Source organism: Ammodytes marinus, assembly GCF_949987685.1.
Source record: "Ammodytes marinus genome assembly, chromosome: 20".
Taxonomy (NCBI): Eukaryota; Metazoa; Chordata; class Actinopteri; order Uranoscopiformes; family Ammodytidae; genus Ammodytes; species Ammodytes marinus.
In genome coordinates this window covers 12,505,608-12,527,199 of record NC_137224.1, presented here as the reverse complement: position 1 = coordinate 12,527,199, position 21,592 = coordinate 12,505,608, and the positions used below count along the sequence as shown (strand labels likewise).

General features: G+C 40.4%; 2 protein-coding genes across 2 annotated transcripts in view; both read left to right on the top strand.

Moving 5' to 3' along the window:
• Window positions 1-560: 560 nt before the first annotated feature.
• On the top strand, window positions 561-2,911 carry lrrc4bb (leucine rich repeat containing 4Bb; the record flags this gene model as incomplete). The annotated part of the gene is made up of 2 exons (XM_080048665.1): window positions 561-803; window positions 920-2,911. The coding sequence occupies 2 exons, from the start codon at window positions 561-563 to the stop codon at window positions 2,909-2,911; spliced, it is 2,235 nt and encodes a 744-aa protein (XP_079904791.1).
• A 14,319-nt stretch (window positions 2,912-17,230) lies between these two features.
• The window catches only part of LOC307266921 (testicular acid phosphatase homolog), a gene marked incomplete at its 5' end in the record, with an annotated part of 10,852 nt that continues 6,490 nt past the window's right edge, over window positions 17,231-21,592 (top strand). Inside the window, 3 exons of the mRNA XM_080049054.1 lie at window positions 17,231-17,320; window positions 18,393-18,488; window positions 19,115-19,201. Coding sequence (XP_079905180.1) covers window positions 17,231-17,320; window positions 18,393-18,488; window positions 19,115-19,201 — 273 coding nt within the window. The remainder of the gene's footprint in view (window positions 17,321-18,392; window positions 18,489-19,114; window positions 19,202-21,592) is intronic.

The following is a 21,592-nucleotide window of genomic DNA, read 5'->3' as shown; positions in this document are numbered from 1 at the left end:
GCCACACTTTTAAGCCACCCCTGTTAGAAAATAAGGCAAGGCCCAGCTTGTCATAATATCATACACACTGGCTAAAGGGCATTGTAATATTTGAGATTTAAATTCAGTCCTGGGAATACATGCATGAATGTACTATGCTAATATCTTAAATCTAATGCACTGTGCACTTACATGACCTCCTTTCTCTCTCTCCTTTTCTCTCTTCCCTCTACAGTGAGAAGCAACAGCCTCTACAGAGACACAACTGCAAATCCTCTCCCAAATTTGACTTCTATTTTAATAATTGTCATGGGAACAAAAATTACAGGGACCCCAAAAATGTCATTCTGAAATAAACAAGGCCTTTGGTAGTCAGAGAAGCATGAACAAAGGAAAATATTACTGATAAATAATTCTTGACATTAGTCTTTATCCTCTCTTTATTTTCACTTTAAGTGACTGCTTAAAGGAGAAAAAAAGAATAGCGTACAATATGAACATCAACATAACCACGTAAATTTGCTTGTTCGGAGGTGACAATCAGCATTATATAAATAGGGGTGGGTCATGACTCAGTTGCCATGCGTGTTGTCATGGTGACCAGCCCCTGTTCCCCTTCCCCCCTCCTCTGGTTGGTCCAGCTTTTGTTGTGGTTTCACAACCATGGACCTCAGCTGACAGAGGCAGCACCCCCCTGCCCTAGCCTCTGTACCTGCTCCAATCAGGCGAGCCGTGTCATCTGTACAAGGAAAAGTTTAGATCAAGTCCCAGAAAGTATTTCAGAGAACACAAGATACCTCAATCTACAAGAGAACACAATTCAGGTAAATATGGCTTAATTGACAAGCAGACCATATATTCAGATTTCAATTAATGCATGTTGACGACGGTGATTCTAATGATGCTACAACATGTTTCTATGTTTCTGTTTGCACACCAGGTGATCAAGTCTGACACATTTAAACACCTGCGACATTTGGAAATCCTCCAGCTCTCCAAGAATCACATACGGCAAATTGAGGTGGGTGCTTTCAATGGCCTTCCCAACCTCAACACACTGGAGCTGTTTGACAACCGTCTCACAGTGGTGCCGTCACAAGCCTTTGAGTACCTCAGCAAGCTAAGGGAACTATGGCTACGAAACAACCCCATCGAGACACTGCCGGCATTTGCCTTTCATCGCGTTCCCTCTCTACGCCGACTTGATCTAGGGGAACTCAGAAAGCTGGATTTCATCTCAGAGGCTGCCTTTGAAGGTCTGGTCAACTTGCGATTCTTGAATCTTGGCATGTGCGGCTTAAAGGACATCCCTAACCTCACCCCACTAGTACGACTGGAGGAGTTGGAGCTGTCAGGTAACCAGCTGGGGATAGTCAGACCTGGATCCTTCCAGGGCCTAGTGTCACTTCGCAAGCTGTGGCTAATGCACTCCAGAGTGTCAGTCATTGAACGCAATGCTTTTGATGACCTAAAAAACTTGGAGGAGCTTAACCTCTCCCACAATTCCCTGCATTCCCTGCCCCATGACCTCTTCACCCCGTTGCACCAGCTGGAGAGGGTTCATCTCAATCACAACCCTTGGGTGTGCAACTGTGATGTACTGTGGCTCAGCTGGTGGCTTAAAGAGACCGTTCCCAGCAACACCACATGTTGTGCTCGCTGCCATGCGCCCCCAGGTATAAAGGGCAGGTATATTGGGGAACTAGACCAGAGCCACTTTACCTGCTATGCCCCGGTTATTGTTGAGCCACCCACTGACCTAAATGTCACTGAGGGCATGGCTGCTGAGCTGAAATGCCGTACTGGAACCTCGATGACCTCCGTGAATTGGTTCACTCCAAACGGCACTCTGATGACCCACGGATCATATCGAGTTAGGATCTCAGTGCTTCATGACGGAACACTCAACTTCACAAATGTGACCGTGCAAGACACTGGGCAATACACTTGCATGGTTACCAACTCTGCTGGAAACACCACTGCAACCGCCGTGCTCAATGTGTCTGCGTCAGACCCCAGCAACGCTTACAGCTATTTCACCACTGTCACTGTGGAAACAGTGGAGACAGTGAGAGGAGACGAAAAAAATTCCGCAAGACAATATATTAACGAGACTTTCATAGATTTCCCTAATCCGACTGGTCAAAGAGGGGTGTTAGAAGGCAGACCCGGCATCACTATATCACCTTCTCTCTCCTCTCTTTCCTCACTATCCCCACGAGCCAACAGAGCTACTGAAAATGCAGTGACTGTGTCGATAATGGGTGTAACTAACATACCAGGCCTTGATGATGTAATGAAAACTACTAAGATCATCATTGGTTGCTTCGTGGCCATTACCTTCATGGCCGCTGTAATGTTGGTGGTCTTCTATAAACTCCGGAAGCAGCACCAGCTACACAAGCACCACGGCCCTGCCAGAGCAATTGAAATTGTCAATGTAGAAGATGAGATCGGAGCTGGGGCCGGGAGTGGTATCTCAGGTGGTTCAACAATGAATTCTGGTAGCGGTGGAGAAGGAACCCTAAGGAGACATCATTCAGAAATAGTCAACCTTCCCAACATTGGCCGTACAGATACCCTCAACCATTACTACAAGACCCATCATTTCAACAACAACGTGATGGGTCTCAGTATTGGAAGCGATATGATGGGACCTGGAGGGAACTACAATAACAAGAACCACCAAGATATCCCCATATCCTGTACCTCCGTCCCAATCTCTACAGCTAATATGCTCACCTCGTCTGGCAATGGCAATAACATCAACCCCTGTTCTATGTCCCCACCACTGCCGATGTCTCTCCCTATGCCTACCATGGGCTTACATGGATCGATCAAGGGTTTCATGGGCCACAACCAGAATCCCCAAATGGAGCCTCTTCTCTTCAAGGGGAACTCGAAGGAAAACGTCCAAGAGACTCAGATCTAAAAACAAAAGTGAGCGTATAGTGAGAGAGCGAGCAAGAGTCGGAGACAGAGGAGGGATTGATGTTGGGTTTATGCGCGGAATGATTAGACACTAGAGTGCATTGACATTAAACCAGTAGAGAGGATAGACTGACACGGCAATACACAAACGCATAGACTTATCCGTGACAGTGTACTGAGCCAAGGATTACCACAATGGGCCACTTGTGTTTGTAGTAAAGATCATGGCCATGGAGATCAAGGAATGGACATTGCTACAATGTAAATCTGTGCCAAAGCAAATGTTTTTTGCAGTTTCTACGAGCTGTGTTCTCATAGGGAAATACTAGCCTTTCAGAGTAATCAGTCCCCACATATTTGTTGGCCAGCAGAGATGGAAGACATGCACAGTACTCACCAGACTGAAGATTGGAGATATTACTGAACAAAATCCAAGAGACATTTTTCTTTCACACAAAACGCAAACCAGACTCCCTCTTGAGTGACTCAATAGACTCCCTCAAGGTGACAAATATGTAGGCTTCAATAGATGGACAAAAAGGTACAGTGCAGTACAAACTACTGTGAAAAATCCACAAATTATATAAATATATTTTCATTTAAATATGTATCATTGCAGACTCCGATGCAGAGATATTTTGGGGTGGATGTAAAAGCTGGTATAGTTTGTTTCTTTGTGAATAATCAGGGGGTGGCGATAGTGGAAGTTGGTTATGATACATGTTTGGCTACTTCTCAGAAACATAAGGGCTCAATTGCAACACTCATTGTGAATCTTTGAATTGGCTTTGTGACATAAAGTCCACTTAGGTTGTAGAACAGTAAATGCAGATCTCTGTTTGACAAACTTTTTTTTCTGTTGCTTCAGTAATAATCATGACAAACTTTTGTGTTCTGAGAGTGTATTATGTATTTTGTAAAAGCCAGCTACTTGGTATTTGAATTGACAATTCTGATACTTAAATGCCAGCATCAAATAATGGTAAAACAATGTTCCACAAACACGGAAAGGTAATCCAATGCAAATACCTGTATGGGTAAAATAAAGTGTTGACAATGTGTTATTTGAATCAGATCTGTAGCCAGATATTTGCTTTTAGACAGGAATTTGATATGACCTCCTTGCTCATGATTACCATAATCATGCCATAAATGCTGTCACAAGGATGATAAGACATCTATCTGCAGCAGCATTCAAGAAGGGATTAAACATCCATCTTAGGATGATTGGAATGAATGGAAATGTACAGTATATTAATAATAATAATAATGTCTGGTTGTATGACAATTGTAAGATCCACATTTTTACAGTGTAACTTTCATATGTTAAATGCCATTAACGCTTCTTGCGTTTCAACTATGTATTTCTTTATTTTTGTTAGTTTGATATAATGTGTACAGTTGTCTAGCCATGTATCATTATGTGTGAAATAAATCAATCATATATTGGGTTGTGGCTAGTCAATATGGCAACCACATACATAAGTAAAGAGTGAGACATTATGCAGGCCTCTGTGCTAAACCTGGATTGAATGTATGGTTTGTGGTCAAGCCATTAGTCACCCTGTTAATGATAGGTGCCATCTGCTCTAATAACGTGTTCAGGCAGGCTTTTAGTCACTCTCCTAAAGATGCTCTACAGACACTATACTGTTTTAACAAAATGAGTGTTTGTAACTTAACGAGATAACCTTATTCTTAATGAAGGCACTTTTGTCGGAAATTAGCCCTCACTAAGCTTCTCACAGCCATGGGGATTCTTTAACGCTAGTTTGGAAATGGTTTGAAATGGGAAGGAGTATTGAGGAAAGAAATAAAATAGTTTATTTATCAAGCAGGGACCTAAAATGTTTTGTTGCAATTGAGCACAAACTGGACATGCAACCAGTTATTCCAGATAAATGTACTGGAGATAGTATTATCAACAACATCATAATGACAAAGTTTTCGTTTTTCTTTCTTTATTTCTCTGTTTTTTGTTGCATATATATAGGAGCTGTTATATATTTTATATTATCAGCAATGAGTCCACACTTAATGGAAGAAAAGGAAAACTGAAGAATAGAAAATAATGGTGATGATAACATGAGTGATGATATCAGACAAAACCCACCCAGATTGTACTGTCACAGAAGTTAATCCATGAAAGGAACATCTTCTGCATCAATGCGCGTCACGCTTATCCTGCTTAAAGCTCCACATCTACGCCATTTAAAAAAATATGTCTCGTAAACCTAAAATACCACTTGTAAACTGACTGAAAATGCAGCCATATTTTCTCATTCGGTGTCAGTGAATTTTTGGTCATGAATCTCATTCAAAACCATAGTAAGATGTAAATGTGTTGCGACCCACACTGACTGATCTAGTGGGCAGGGTTCAACTGTAGCCCCACAGAGACACAAATAGAATATAAATGAAGGCTAAAGACACAGCATATGGCCGCTCCCTTGATGTGCTACATTTGGTGGTTCTGCCGCCCGATTTCAAAGAGCATACTATATACCTCCTTGTGTGTTGTGTGTATGAGGATACATTCCTGCATGTTAGCCAGGGAACCATCTTCTTACCTGAACAATCCTCTAGCTGTGTTTTCTTGTTACGCTGACTCACAGAAATGTTCCTTTCATACCTCTGGACATCGGTAACATACAACATTGAAAGTAATCATCTGTATTATTAACATTAGGAGGAAATGCAGAAGGGCTTTGTTGCAACTTAGTATAGTGGCTGCCATTGTACATATAACGATCTTGATGCAATTTAAAAGGAAGCTTTTCTCAAGAAGTAATGTTAACTAACATATGACCCCTATTAATGAAGATCACAAGCTCGAGACTGGAATCTGAATATGTGCATAATGGACAACTGTTCCTCATGGTATTATATGGCGGTGAATGGATGCAGTTTAGCCAGAGATCGGTTACTGGCATTTGTGTATTCTATCCTCTCCATGCATTGCTTACAATGGACACTTCAGCCCTGATGACATTTGTCGGTTTGTCGGAAGCAAAAGTGCTTCATGAAAATGTATTATCATATCTGAGATTCCAAGGCAGGAAATTGGACTAACCTTTTGTTCCTTTAAAGGTAAGCTGTTCTGTTTGATAAAACAATTATAAAATATAACCTAGGTCTGTTTTGAAAGCTTTTTAAAAAGAAATAGGGAAATTAAGCTCAGGAAGAAATTAGATCCCTTGAATTCAAAACAATGACCGAAAAAAAAATGTAATTTTGTGTTTTTATTTTATTTTAGTTTTTTTTTTACTTTTTTATTTTCCAGTTGTTGGTTGTATCTCGGTATGTGATCAATTTGGGTCTTTATGTATATTCATTAAATGTCATTTTTTATCCACGCATTGCTCAAGGTACAACGTTTGGTAGAGGAGTCTATTTCTTCAATTATAGCAAGATCATCATGTGCTGTATTTGCACTTCAATGACTGAGAGGTATATTACTTCACTATTTGGTATTTCTGTGACTTTGAGTCTATGCCCGCTGCAAGGAGTTATTCTGCTATCAAGAGCATATACCACGTACATTCTTTGCTGTGATTTCATCCTAAGGAGCATCACAACTAACTATAAGAGAAATAAATTATGTGGTTAATTTCGGGATATCTTCACAATGACTCGATAGACGTAATGGTCAAAATACTTTTATTCAGATGTTACAAGGTTAACTTCCAAACAAAGGACGTCCTGAGCAGCCATGCAGGGAGAGCACAAAAAGCCCAGTACTTTCCCCACAATTCACTTATATCCTATCTCTTTCTTCCCCCTCCCAAACAGACATTAACTTGCTGTGGTGGACTAGAGATAAACATGCCACTGTTCCAAGCCGTATCTGGTGTTGTTGACTTAACTTGGCTCAGCATCTTGAGTGTAATCAAATGTTTCCCAACTTCCTGGAACTCTCTCATCAAAACAATTATTAACAGTGGGGATAAAGGTTACTAACAGTCATTGCACTTTTCTTTGCCACCACAGTTAATAAGTTTAGCATGATGAATCAAATAAGTTGTTGCGTGATATTTTATAAAACAAAATGGAAAAAAATAGTCTGAACAATGATTGTGTTTACACTGTATTTGTATTATTATAATTTTTTTGTTTCACACTTGAATCAGAAGACAGGAAACACTTTTAAAATAAGGTTTTGATTTGAAGCAGTGATCCATGGGCAAAACTATATTGTAATAGTGTGTAGCCTGTTATAGAAAAGTCCATGCAATATTATGGCATTACAGCAAGTGTAGCTATACATGATTTTAAAAAGTGCCAGCAGCTAAAAAGCTGTTAAACAGACGAACACATTTCATAAATACATAAACAGAACTGTACCAGAGGTGGACTCATACTTTTCTAGGAATGAAAACATGTCACTGATCTATTAGCCTTTTCTGATTGAAATCTGAAGAACACTAATTGACTAATCGATTAAGAGGGGTGGCTGTGGAAGTACAGTCATATTAACCTAACAAATTCAACACAATACTATTACGTCCCGTAATCACTTCTGCATGACAACCGCACTAATACATCGAATGGTCCATCACGTTACATTAGCTTAATTGTACATTAATCCCACACTGCCATTTCTTGCGTTAAGTAAATGTTGTGAATTTGCAAATCTGACTAATGGTTAAAAGGCAAAGGAAAACAAACAAAGAAATCAGTTGTTGTTGAGTGAATAGTTAAGACTTGTCCCTTAGCAAAGCAGGTGTTAAATCAATTTAGTGGAATCTCATTGTCATGCTGGTTAAGAATGTGCATGGCAATGAGGGCTTCATCAATCCGTCATTATCATCAGCTCTTATCTTGAAAGTGTGTGTCAATTGAGTTTAATTCCTTCCCTCGCGTCACCGTGTTGTATTCTGTTCTTCAGGTTCATATGCATGTTCCAGATTTGATCTATTTTATTTTAAACCCGGAGGTGAACTTGTACACACTATCACAGTTGTCTACTTGTCCACATTACGAAATGACAACCTCAAGGGTTTCATGTAATAACAAAATGCATCGCCTAACAAACCGCAACAAAAAGTGAATATGAATTATATGTTTAGATAAAATGTTTGGGCCTTACAGCAGATAGGTTATGTTTGAAATGTCTTGGGGGACACTATGCAAAGTAATTTTCCTGAATGTAATTACGCTTGGCTTGTATTTATGTTCTCCAGAGATCCCAGTCCCCATGAGACTTCTTGGACATAATATTAAAGGCATGCACACTGAAATTTCAATAGAAAAGACAGCTTCAGTATACTATGGTTACATCGCAGTATTGTCTGGAGACTCCCACCAAAAGCAAAGAAAAGAAATCAAGCAACATGTTCTCTATAGCACCTTTAGGACATTCATTTTTCAAGCAGATTATTAAAGCCACTACGAGTAACATGGCACGTTGGCGTCCCCTTTGGACAAAAGCGGTAGTATTTTTACGACGCCCTCTGTCGCAAAGCTGTTTTCTAGCTTGTGCCAGGCGTGCGAGTGTGAACTGAGAAGGGCGCAATATAGTGCATGTCCGTGTGTTGAAAGTGTGAGGACTCTTTTCGGCTACGTGAGAGTGGTTTTGACACTGCATCAACTAATGCCAGTCAGTGCTACACACAACTGATTGCAATGAGTTGATGCAGCAGCGTCACCTAACTACTCTCTCTCACGGAGCTGAAAGATTACGTGTCCTCACAGAAAGCGAATGAACGAGAGACGGCAGTTAGTATGTATCACGATGAGGTAATGTGTTTGTGTTGTTGATGTAAATAATGACTATTTCAGATAATGGTTATCTGATGATGGTGAAGCAAAGCAAACTTTGTGTTAGTACCAACCGCTCATTCATTTAGGAGTAAACACTGCAGTCTAGTTTCGCTCTCGTGAAATTGTATACACGTTGCTTGGCAACGCCCTTGTCCCGCCTGTAGCCTATTCACTCTCCCTTTTAGCTTTTCTTCATTGCATTCTATTTTTTTTCTTTGATGGTTCATTATGACGACAAATAACTGTCTCAAACAGGGCTCCCGCTCCCCTTCCCTCACCTGGAGGGATAGGCTTCTCAAATCGCGTTGCTGCTCCACACTGAAATCTGCGACCAATACGGATATGTGACCATAGAGCTTGCACGAGCGAACCGAAAATCGGACTGGGTGTGCGACCAGACCAAAAGCAGTAATAAAAACTATATAAAAACGTCTTTCTTTGCACTGATGGTCTCGTTTGCTGTTAAAGGTAATTCATGATTATCAGAGGAAACATGATGCTGTTTAAAAGATATTTAAATGTTACTCGTAGCCGCTTTAATATCTGTGTTTTGCAGCTTTTTGCTGTTTCTCAGAATGTGTTTCTCGTGAGCAAACATATAATAAATGCATAGAGAAGACTTGAATTTCTCTTTGTGCTATGTTTGAAAAGGGTAATGGTTATATGAATTAGGGGGTTGGGGGGTGTTTGAGCAAAGACTGTGTATGCAGCAGAAAATAATACATTATTATGTGCTAGAAATGAAAAAGAATTGCAAATACATTAAGAGCATTCCGTGAACTTGGAATGATTATAATATAATGGAGGAAGGTCATTTTGAAAGGAATTTCAAAATACCCTTTATTTAGCCCTTCAAGTAATCATTTTGACAGGAGGTATTTTTATCAACATCCATTCCCCCTTGTTATTCCAAACTATGTATTGCATGAAAAAGAAACATGTACAACTGTGTTTTAGTTGGAAAAAACAGCATTCTCCCTCTGCAGTACATCCATTCCTCCCTTTGCATTACACTTACAGTATGGCGCAGTTGTTTTCAAGAACTCAACTGTGCATGCACTATCCTCTCCTTTTTCCCCCATGCTGTCCTATTCCCTTCAAATTCAATAACCTCCCAGCTGTGTGTTTCTCCGGGGATTCCCCCAGCTCCCCCTGGCCCACAGACAGACTGTAGAGTCTGTGGGGAAACTGACACAACATAGACTCCACACAGTGAGGCAGAGGTGTCAGATTCTGTGGGCTGCATCTCTCCGTGGATCAAGGAACCATGCAAATGTGAAAGGCTTTCATTTCTTCACACTTTAAAGGACGTTGTGAATAACACACGTGTTTAGTGTGTTTAAATACGGTTGTGTGGGTTAAAATCTTGGCAAAGAAAGAATATACGTAGATTCCTTGGCCTATTTTTATTGCCCATTGTTATTATGTGACTTATCTACACAGAACTGTTAGTGGGCTTAGATCAGACTGAGAAACCCAAATCTTATGGAAAGTATTGGGAAAAGATGGTAGTGACCCAGTTGGACTTCCTTTGCGTAAGATAGGAAAAAAAATAAAAACCCAGAAGCCTTTTGATTTAAAGTCTGCTCTTTGTTTATGTTTAGTTTTTGACTGTTATTACCAGAAACAATGTTGGTGAATTATGAGCTTACTACCGCAGTTCTCAGAGGGCTCTCTCATACTGAACTGAACATACTTAGCTTTTGTTTTAGTCTATATTTAGATTCCCTCTCTTCTCCCAGTATCATTAAGAGCCATGCAGCAGATTCTTTGACATGGGAAGATTGTTTTTTCTCCTTTCTCACATAAACATCTTAATTTAGAGTCTAAAAAGAGACAAACACATTAAAGGTAACGTGGTGGACGTGTATAGTGTGTTTATCAAGCACTCAGGAGCCCCAGTAACCGCAGTCGGTTCTTCACCTCTTCTGGGGATAAAACACTCAACCTGTCCAAAATTGCATGTCATCCGGAAAAATTAACTGTTTGTTTCTCTTTCCACTAAATGCAGCTGAAGTTGACTCGGAATACAGCTGCTGTTGTTTATGTGTGTATGGGCTCACAGTGCTGACAAATTGTGTCGGGTTTTCCGCATGCCTTGAGCCATAATTTATTTGAGTATCAGATAATATGACAACATTTACATTTTCCCAAAATTGTTTTGAATGAAAAGATCTGCATTATTTTGCAGAATCTTATTTCCTGTAGTGGGTAGCAGACGAAAATAGCCCTCTTAAAAGGAAAAACAATCTGAAACACTGTCAAAGAACCAGCACACAAAAGGCTACTTTAAAATGCTCTCTAATCATATTGTGTAACACCAGAAATAATAGTAAAAAAGTTTGTCCATAAATATTTTACCGATAATGCTTGTTAAACTGCAGGCCCAAGATGGAAGATGAGATCTGAAGCAATTACTTTCTTGTGAATATTTTGATTCTAGCATACATTACGAACAGACTCTTACAGTGTAATTAGGCCTACTGGAGGAAGGTATGGAGCAAATTGTTCCCCAGTGTCTGCACGTCTCCCACATACTAAAACAGACTTCTCAGGCATGGTGCTAATGTAGTTATTAGATTATTATACTAACTTGAGTATTGATTTACCATGACTGCAGATAGGGGTACTTTTTTTTCTTGCTTGGTTAATGTTGTGCTTGCTTTTTATGGCTGATCCTTAGCGTGTTGATGCTTCAGTAGGCTAATAACCACATTCAGCTCTGGCACTCGGAATCATTGTTTGAAGGATTAGTTCATAATTTTGGGAAATATAGTAATGGACTTTTCTTTCTGAGAGTTAGAGAAGAAGGTGGTCCTTTATTTTCATTGTTGTGTCTCATGTCTGTAGGCCTGCAACTAACACACAGCCCGTAGCCAGTTAGCGTAGCTTAGCCCAGCACAATGACTTGACATTGGGGGAAGCAGCTAACATGGACCCTTCCAAAGTAGAAATTAATTAAGATCCTCCTAACAGACCAAGCAAAGCTCACTAAGTAACAGCTAATATGTCTCTGATTAAAGCCGTAAAAAAAACAAAAAAAAAAAACAATATGGTCTCTTGACTTGTAGCATCCGTGACGACAACTCCAATCGGTTACTGTTGAACTAGTCTTACAAATAGCCCCCTTTTAAACCACAACAAAGTAAAGCTAAAAAACATTAGCCTGGTCCAACCAGACCATCGTACTTCATTTCATTTGTACAGAAGATCTGGAAGTGCTGTAATTGGCAAACGTTCACTCACTTGGAGGCGGGTGTCTGTCGAAGTTTAAAACTATTGGATCTGCCCAGTGCCACTCTGGATTAGCCAACCAATCGCATCACGTTTGGTCGTCACGTGTGTCATGAGCCGGCTTTTGACGGTGCGTTCCAGTTGGACAGGGAACTCGGAAATTTCCGACTTCACTACATATTGTAGTCTATGAATCTACCGGTACCTGGCAACAGTAACTTGTTAGAGCCTAACGTTTAGTTATTTGGACGAGAAAGGTTTTAGGCGTCCATACTTTCGCGAGCAGATGCTGGAACACAGACAGGTCGAAATCTCCTTCTTCCGAGTATAAAGGAACGCAGCATTCAACTGAAACTGGAGGGCGACTTCGACGTCATCGTTCTCAGCCACTCGCTCTGTTCACTGTTTGGACGACTGTAGATTCTCTGGAGAAAGCTGGGAAATGCACTGTACACCCAGACTGACTACTGAAGGGAAAATGAAATTTGGCCGGTGGGCGGAGCCAGGCTAAAAAAACATAATATTATTAGTTAATTAGTAAATTATTTTGTTAATTACAGACAGAGACTAGCTGTTTCCCCTTAGCTGTTTCAAGTTTCAATGCTAAGCTAAGCTAACTGGATACTGACTGTTTAGCTTCATATTTACTCTACAAACATGAGAGTGGTGTCAATCTTTGTAATTTAAGTTTCTGCAACAACAATAAAAAGAAGCAAATACTATTAGCTATAATAATATCAAATAATTGCTTTAAGTCACTCTGAATGTTGGATAGCAAAATCTGCTGAATGATTAGACAAAACTGCCCTGTCAACGTGTTCTTCATTGTTTTGGATATACTCTGCCCACGAGGAGATCAGAGCGTGGGGTACTTTGATGGACATTGGCCTAGGATAATAAAAGGCAACGGAGTGTCCTTGCATGGAATAATGCATAGGGCCATATGCATAGGCAAAAAAAATTATAATAAAAAAAAATCATCCCTCTTTTTCTCACATCCCCTTCCTTCCATCTTGCTTATTCTCCTTTTGTCCCTAAAGAAGGACATTTTGGTCCCATGGGGGATAACAGTATTGATGTCAAGAGATGAGTTATTGATTGAAGGGGAGGGGACATCGAGGCAGTTGACATGCAGACTACTCAAGGCAGCAAACAGCTTGAGCGTTCATACATGTATGCGGCGTGTATGAAAGGATGTTCGTTTGAAGTCTAGGCCGACGTGTGTGCATCTATCTAGCTTCGCACCAACATGTCAACACGTGTATTGCGGAAGGAGGAAGATGTGGGAGCTCGTCTCCTCTGCGGGCCACATGAGCTTTGCTGCTCGCCACAAAGCTTTGCATGTTGGGAAATTGATGCAACACTGCTGCTTTGTTCTAACACCCCTAATGATATATATGGAGAGATAATGAGATTGCGTTCTGTCCTGATTGAATGGGATGATGACATCTATATGAAATAGCTCTGGTCTTCCAGTGGCTTCTGAATGTATTCCACATAGAGACATCTTCTAGATCTTCTTGTGTAGTGGGTATTCATTTTTTTTGACCTGCAAAGTTTGAGCTGATTGAGTGAGTGGGGAAGATAAGCACACAGCAGTTCAGCTCCCAAACTGCACACACCAGGTAGAAGTGTGGTAGCCCACAGTATGTGTCCTCTTAGGATGCTCAAGAAAAAAGGCTGAAATGGTATGCAGGGCTCTGCAGAGTTGGTCAATGTCACATAAAAAGAAGAAAAAAAATAAAACAAGTTGAGCGGAGACAGGTCTCATGTTTCATTATGGAAGATATCAATTACCATAGCAAACATACAGAGCAAATAGATTCCCTCTGGCAATTATGCAAACGTTGATGTGACATGTGGGTCTGCGGGCCCAGCACCATGCGACGAGAGGGGGAATTCACCAACACTTGTCTGCTCTGTCGCTGCTGCTGCTACAATTAGCATTAGCATTGTTCACACATCCCCCTCATCTTAGGCCGCTTCCACACCCCTCCCCCTGCCCTCTCTACCCCCCCCCCCCAAACACCACGACCACGTCTCCATCCTCCCCTCCTCCTCCTAGCTGCCTGCGTCCTCTCTTTCCTGTTCTCGCTGCGGTGTTGCTATAGCAACGGAGAAATGTGGGAATACCTCCGTCCTTCAGAACGCGGGAGAGGGGGAGTATGGGGGGGGGGGGGTAGAGACAGGCAGAGAGGAAGAGGGAGAGGATGGGAGACAGACAGACAGAAGGGGTAGACACAAGAAGAGACGGAGAAGGGAGAAGAGAGCAGGGAAGGAAGTGTGGAAAAGACTGTTAATTAAAAGACAGAGAGTGAGTGGCTGTGACTCACTGCCTGAATGGACACCATTGCCTGTCGCTTTTAGCCCCTGACTCCAAGCGTTTGTCCCCCCTCCTCCACTCCCTGAAAAAAAAGCAAGCTACCCTCCCATTGACATTCAGTGTCTGCGATGAAGAAGACGCCAGTGTTGTCGGGCTGTAGGGTTGGGGGTGTGAATGTGGGTCGTGGTGGGGGTGGGTTCGACCGAGATGGCACGGTGTCGCGCAGCCATGGCGTAGCTGCACGCTGGGCCCTACGCACGCCATTTGTTTGACGATCCATGTGTTCTGGATGTCTCCATTTGTAGTGAGGCTGCAGTTTCCATGACAACGCCCGGACTAAAATAGCATCCCGCTTTCCTCCCTCTTTCTCTCTTTCTCCCTCTCTCCTCCGCTCACAATACACTCATAACTGTTCATTCCTGATCTTGGGCCTTGTCCTATCAGACCGAGATGTCCATATACTGCTCATATCTTTTCCCCATATGGATTGAAGAACATGAAAGCCCCCCTTGCCACCACCTTCATCGCTTTCACACACACACGTGCACAACCGCACATACGCGTACGCGCGCACCACGTATCCACCCACCTCTTATCTCCAATTTTCAGTCTCCCAGTCGCCCTGCAACAGATTCTGTCAACATGCATCAACCCCTGAGTTGCCATGACAACGGTCTTGAAAATCACCGCAATTATTTCAACAAAGACAAAAACATGCACTAGAGCCACTTGGGAGCGAGGAAGGAAAACGGGATGACGTGTGCGTGTACATTGGTGTTTTATGTCTGTGTGAGTGACAGGGAGAAAGATGCATAGTTGTGAGTCAGTGCATGTGTCTTTAGTGACCTTTCAATGAACTTGTGCATATCAACTGTAATGTCTTATCTAGCAAGTGCTGTGTTTTGTGTGTCCTTTGGCCTCATATATTTACTTCATCAGAACGGTGAGAATGTATAAACATATGCTCTGTAGATCAGTGCAGGTGCACTAACTGACCCATTTGTTCAGGTATATGGTTTTCTCACATCTTTCCTGCACCAGCTTTGGTGTCACACATGTGTGTATGTGTGTGTTTGTGTGTGTGTGTGTGTGTTTGTGTGTGTGTTTGTGTGTGTGTGTGTGTGTGTGTGTGTGTGTGTGTGTGTGTGTGAGAGTGTGTGTCTGTGTGTCTGTGTGTGTGTGTCTGTGTGTGAAACATAATGTTGCGGATATTCTTTTATAGTGTATTTTTCCCTTGAAAACATTTTTTTTTGTCTTTCAGTCCCACTGCCATTCATTTCTAGAAGTTGCAGATGTCTGAGGATGCACGTAACTCTATAAAAAGTGGTCACAGACAAATAGTTTTATTTATTTTTTAAATAGCCCAAATCATTTCCTAAACAGTTGGGCATAGTAGTTTTTTTTTACCAAACAATACTCAAACAGGGGAACATAGTGTATTTGTCGGGAACAGTTTTCAGCCACAGATTTGGTGCACTAGTGAGTACTCACAGTGGCAGCATGCATGTGGGATTGATTCAAAATAATCTACATTGCAATGTTTCTTGTAATAAAGGAAAATGTCACTCCACTGCAATGCTGAGATTTATTATTTATTTTTTGATGATGATGTATGGCATAGCGGAATAAACCACATTAGGCAAAACAATTATTGACATTAAGAAAAACATAAAATATCACCAGATTAAGTCCAATTTTGTTGCAAAGGTGTTTTTTTGCATTGTGCTATTCCCCCTCAATAAAAGTGAATACTTCCACCGCCTGTTCTGCAAACAAGCTGACGTTTTGTTCAAGTCGTATTTCTGTTTGTATGTGTGTGCATGCACGTATGTCCGCTGTAATTTCAGATCAATGTCAATTAAGTCTTAATTCAATGTTTTCAACGTGTACGCTACACTGACAAGCCACTTCTGTGAATACTGCACTGTGTGTTACTTGGTAAAACAGATCCTATCTTACACTTATCAAATATTATGTCAACGCTGTTAAGCACTAAATCTTCACACTCACTAATCCCATTGTATCCCATAAAGCTGCTTTGATACTAACAGATACTTACATGTGTGTCGAGTCAGGGAAAACCCTCCAGGCCCTGTAATTTTTGGGCCAAACCCACTGCCGATGACATAGCCAGTTATAATCAGTGTTTGTGGCCCTGGGCCAGTGTGTAAGTGTGTATGTGTGCGTGTGCGTGTGTGTTTTTGCACGTAGGAGCACAATCTGAGGAGTTAGGTGGGTGCGTCTTAACTTAACCCATTTCTTTGTCAAATTGTTACTCAAAAGCCACAATGTCCTTAAGAATATGTGACGTTGGCTATCCACATTGAGGAGCAAAACATGTATTCTTAAGTTCAAAAGCAGACTCATAGAAGTCTGGAGGGGGAATTCTTGTCACTGAACAGCAGGGAATTGACAGGGACAGGGATTTTGACTCCAGTAAACGATGGAGTAGATTGGAACCAGAAATCCCTAGAGAGAGAGAGTAAGAGAGAGACTTGAGGTCAGGTAGGAGGGCTATAAAAGCACTCCCTCCTTTACTTGAACATGCACTTAATGTCAATCTGAGTATGACTGAAGATTTTGGATGCGCAGCAACCCACTTCTGTCTGTACCTCATTTGACTAAAACAGCAAAATGCGTGAACAAGTATGCTGAGGTAAGTGCATGTTCATTTACATGATCAGCTAAATCCTTTTTGACAATGCATTTTGTTGCAAATGTACTCTACTGTAGATGACATTACGTCCACATATTCTTAATCTTTAAATCAAGTTGACATAAATGCTGGACTACAGCATTGTAGTATTTAAGAAAAAGATGACCAAACTATTTTTTGGTTGATTGATCTTATACACATGCTTTGCACAGCCTTTGCTTGGCTTGATGTTAAAATGATACATATGTTGTTCACAATAATAGCCCCTTACAATTCAAATGTTTTGACACCTTTTCCCCCTATCAAGCAGGGGAACTCTGTTGAGGGGGTAGAAACGACAAACGATGTGGAAGTTTCAGAGGCGTTTGGGCTGTTTATTCCTTCTGTTTTGCATCTGTTCTACAGAGTGTCGGGTGCTGAAGTTTGTCGTAGCTGTAAGTCTACCCATTCTTTTTCTGTCTGTGGACATACAGTGATTGATAATAATGACGTAAACATGCTTCTGCAATTTCTTAAAGAGGATGTACATCGTTACCTCCAAAATGTATTTTGTTGAATGTTGGAACCTTAACATCATCCGGAAGCCAAGGGTGACATTCCTGTGCCCTGCTGACTATTACACTGTACTTTTCTGCTCATGAAGAGGGCATTATTATGTTTACACATTTCTGTCACAAAGGATTTCTTTGAGCCCAAACTCCAACAGTGTCGAGCATATCTCTCCCAGACACAACTGCTTTAATCATAAACCTCTTTGCATATCTTACTTTTACACTACAGTTCCACGATAGAATGAAAAAGACAGCTGAGGGACTTAAGTGAAGATAACACGTGTTTTTCCTATGATATGTCCTTTTTTTGTTGAGTTTATGAATCTTTTTCTAGGTATATTACACTTGTGGTCTTTTCTATGAGCAGATTACAATTTAACCTTTACTGAGGCTGGATAGTTACCAATGTTGCTAAGTATAGGTTTACTACCTGCCATTAGTTACATTTTACTATTGACATACTCATTAGTATATTTCTTATCTGTATTAATTTTAATTAACATTTCATTGGATGTTCCTAATTATTTGTTAATGGTTGCTTTAAATAAGTTTTAATTAAACTATTTTACTAAATTTTAATATAGTCAAGTTATGGTTGGTTAGATTAATTTTGAGTTTGCGTAGAGTAACACAATAAGTATTATTTCCAACAGCAAATGTTGACTTTGTTGACTTGACTTTGTGGTATGGTTAAAGAAGTGACTCAGATGATCTCCGGTTTAATAAACCTGTGTGTCATATCACCACTCAGAAAGCAAGTCCTCGGGTTAATAATACTAACAGAGCAGTTTGAGCATTTGTGCCTTGAAGGCATCATCAAATTGACTGTTATGTGTCTCAAAAACAAACAATTCAAGATCACAGGTTTCTATTTCTGTCTTCTGTCTCAGGGTGAATATTCCCCACTTAAGTACACAGTGTAATGGCTGTGACATAATGTATTTTGACTTTTAAGGTGTTCCGGCATGGCGATCGATCGCCAATTGAGTCGTATCCCAGGGATCCTCATGGGGAGGAAGTGTGGGCTCAGGGCTTTGGACAGCTGACCGAGGTACTGGGTTTTTCACTGTGTGTGTGTCTATATATTTGTGTGTGTCACCGTTATTATTTTGTTATGCAGGACTTTGCATGGTCATTTTGCAAACAAAGAACTTCAAGGTTTATATATACTTTTCCCCTCATGGCCATGGTACTAGAGCCTACATCAGCATGACAAGAGGTGACACACTGAAATTACTTGTCAATACTCCATACTATTAAAAATAAAACTAGCAAAAATTCAACAAGGGATTCACTTACAGAAGGGCCCTCACAGATTGAATACATGGCAAGTGTCTAAGATCCCTTTGTATATCTTTGTAGGCCTGGGTGCATTAGCTTTGATTGTGGAGTACAGTATTTGTACAACATACAATCAGTTTCTAATAAAATAAATTCTTGAGATGGAAGAAAAGCTTGTTGCGGACTTTTAATTTGAATTCCATCCTACTGTGACATTGTTCTGCTCTCAAGCAATTGGCTAGTTTACAGTCAATAAATTTATTAATTTAGGGTCTGTAGCAGGGGTGAAGTGTGTTATTGTATGTAAATATGTTGAATATGACCTTAAATCTTCCAAATTTTCAACAAAAGGTCAAATATGACACAAATTAACAACGCTGGCAATTTTCCTTTCAGCTGGGCATGAAACAACAGTTTGAGCTGGGCAGGTTTCTAAGGAGGCGTTACAGAAACTTCCTCAGCGAAGACTACAACCACAAAGAGGTTTGTGTGTTTCAGAAAACTGTGTGGTGTATGTGTGAATGTCTGTTTCAGGGTTAGCTGACGTCCCCCTATGAGCAAGTCACCTAACGCTGTCATGACGCAAGGCCTTGCGTCAACATGTGAAATTAAAATCATGTGGCGCCAGCCACCATCTGTGAGGTAAACTTAGTTGCAGTTTTTTTCGATTGCTAACCCACAGTGGGCACGACTGTAGCTCAATGTGCAAAACTCTACAGTCTGCACTACCAACAGTCAATGGAGCTGAACAGTTCACTTCACCTGCAAAATAGGCTCAGTGCAGCAAACACTATGAATTGTCCTCACTGAGATAACACACACTGTCACTCAGAATATGCTCAGAGTACAAACACTAGCATCAAACCCCAATACATAAATTACAAATTTTTAATCTTTACAGTTTGAATAATTTGAGTTATTTCACACAAATTACGTAATATTTTCTTTGATGAAAGGGTGAAATTCTTTCAAATGAAATTGTTTATTTTATAACATACCAGTTTTTTTTAGGAAAACAAAAATAAATGAAAATCACAAGTTTGCTTCAATAGATACACATTTTCTATATTTTATTGAAAACATTTCCAAATGTAGTATTTATCTGTGTAAATATTCTATAATTGTATTACAGAAATCTATCCTGTAATGTTGTCATTTACTGTAAGGATGCAACTCTAAGCTGTTTGTTTGCTGGAAAATTGGTATTACAGATGCAACTTTAGATTTTTGCAGATTGCGTTACACCCTCAACCCTGCCTCTCTCAATGAGAGACCATGATTCACAACAGGGTCTATCAGTGTAGCCCTTACTGTATTTCATCAGACATTACAGCTCTATGTCTTCCTCCACACATCCACACTCTCACTGCCACTCTTCTCCCTCCAACAACCTGTCTTCATTGGTCCATTTCCAAAAAAAAATATATTTTTGAGCTTTCCCTTTATACTGTATATCACTAACAAGTCTAGAACAAGACATCTTACAGTAGTGTTTCAGTTGAAATTGCAATCTGCAGTGTTTGAAATGCACTAGGCATTCATTCTGTTTTGAATGTGTGGTTTACAGTTGTGGCAGTAGTGTGTTAGTGTTTGAAAAAAAGGGCTGGAAATCCACAGTGTTGTGCAGGCTGTGGTTAAGCCATGAGATAGGTGTGTAGAGTTTTGAAAATTGTATTTAAGCAATGAAAAACGAGCTAGAGTTTGGTCCGAATGAACCGCTGCTCTGCATACTGTTGTTAGAGTTTTGCACATGTCGCTCCAGTTGTGCCCACTGTGGTTTAGCAATCGAAAAAAACTGTAATGAGCATCACTCATATTGGGGAATATCCCTTCCATGGCCTTGTAATATGATGCAACACTGGGGGTAATCTTGCCCCTGGGCTTATGTAGAGTACAGCTGGCAGCATGCATGGGGTCCCTCCCCGGGCTGCATGCTAGGCATACTGTCATTAAAGTTTTTTTCGATCGCTAAACCACAGTGGGCACAACTGGAACGACAAGTGCAAAACTCTAACTACACTATGCACAGCAGCGGTTCATGTGGACCAAACTCTAGATCGTTTTTCATTGCTTAAACACAATTTTCAAAACTTTACACACTCATCTCATGGCTTACCCACAGCCTGCACAACACTATGGATTTCTAGCACTTTGTTCAAATGCTAACACACTGCTGTCACAACTGTAGACCACACATTCAAAACAGAATGGATATCAGCCTAGTACATTTCAAACACTGCAGATTGCAATTTCAACTAAAACACCAAGAAGGTGTCTTGTTTTAGACTTGTTAGTAAACATACTGTATATACAGTATAGGGAAAGCTCAAAAATAGGAAGACAGGTTGTTGGAGGGAGAAGAGAAGCAGTGAGACTGTATGTGTGGAGGAAGACCTAGAAGACATTGAGCTGTAATTTCTGATGAAATACAGTAAGGGCAACACTGATAGACCCTGTTGTGAATCATGGTCTCTCATTGAGAGAGGCAGGGTTGAGGGTGCAACGCAATCTGCAAAGATCTAAAGTTGCATCTGTAATACGAATTTTCAAGCAAACAAAAATGAGTTGCACCCCTACAGTAAATGACAACATAACAGGAATTGATTTCTGTATTACAATTATAGAATATTTACACAGATACATACTACATTTGGAAATGTAATCAATAAAATATAAAATAAAAAGACGTATCGATTGAAGCAAACTTCTGATCTTAATTTATTTTTGTTTACCTAAACATAACTGTTATGTTATAAAATAAACAATTTCATGTGAACTAATTTCACTCTTTCCTCAAATAATGTTTTACTTTATTTGTGTGAAGTAACTCAAATAATTCAAAACTGTAAAAATTAAAAGTTTGTAATTTGTGTA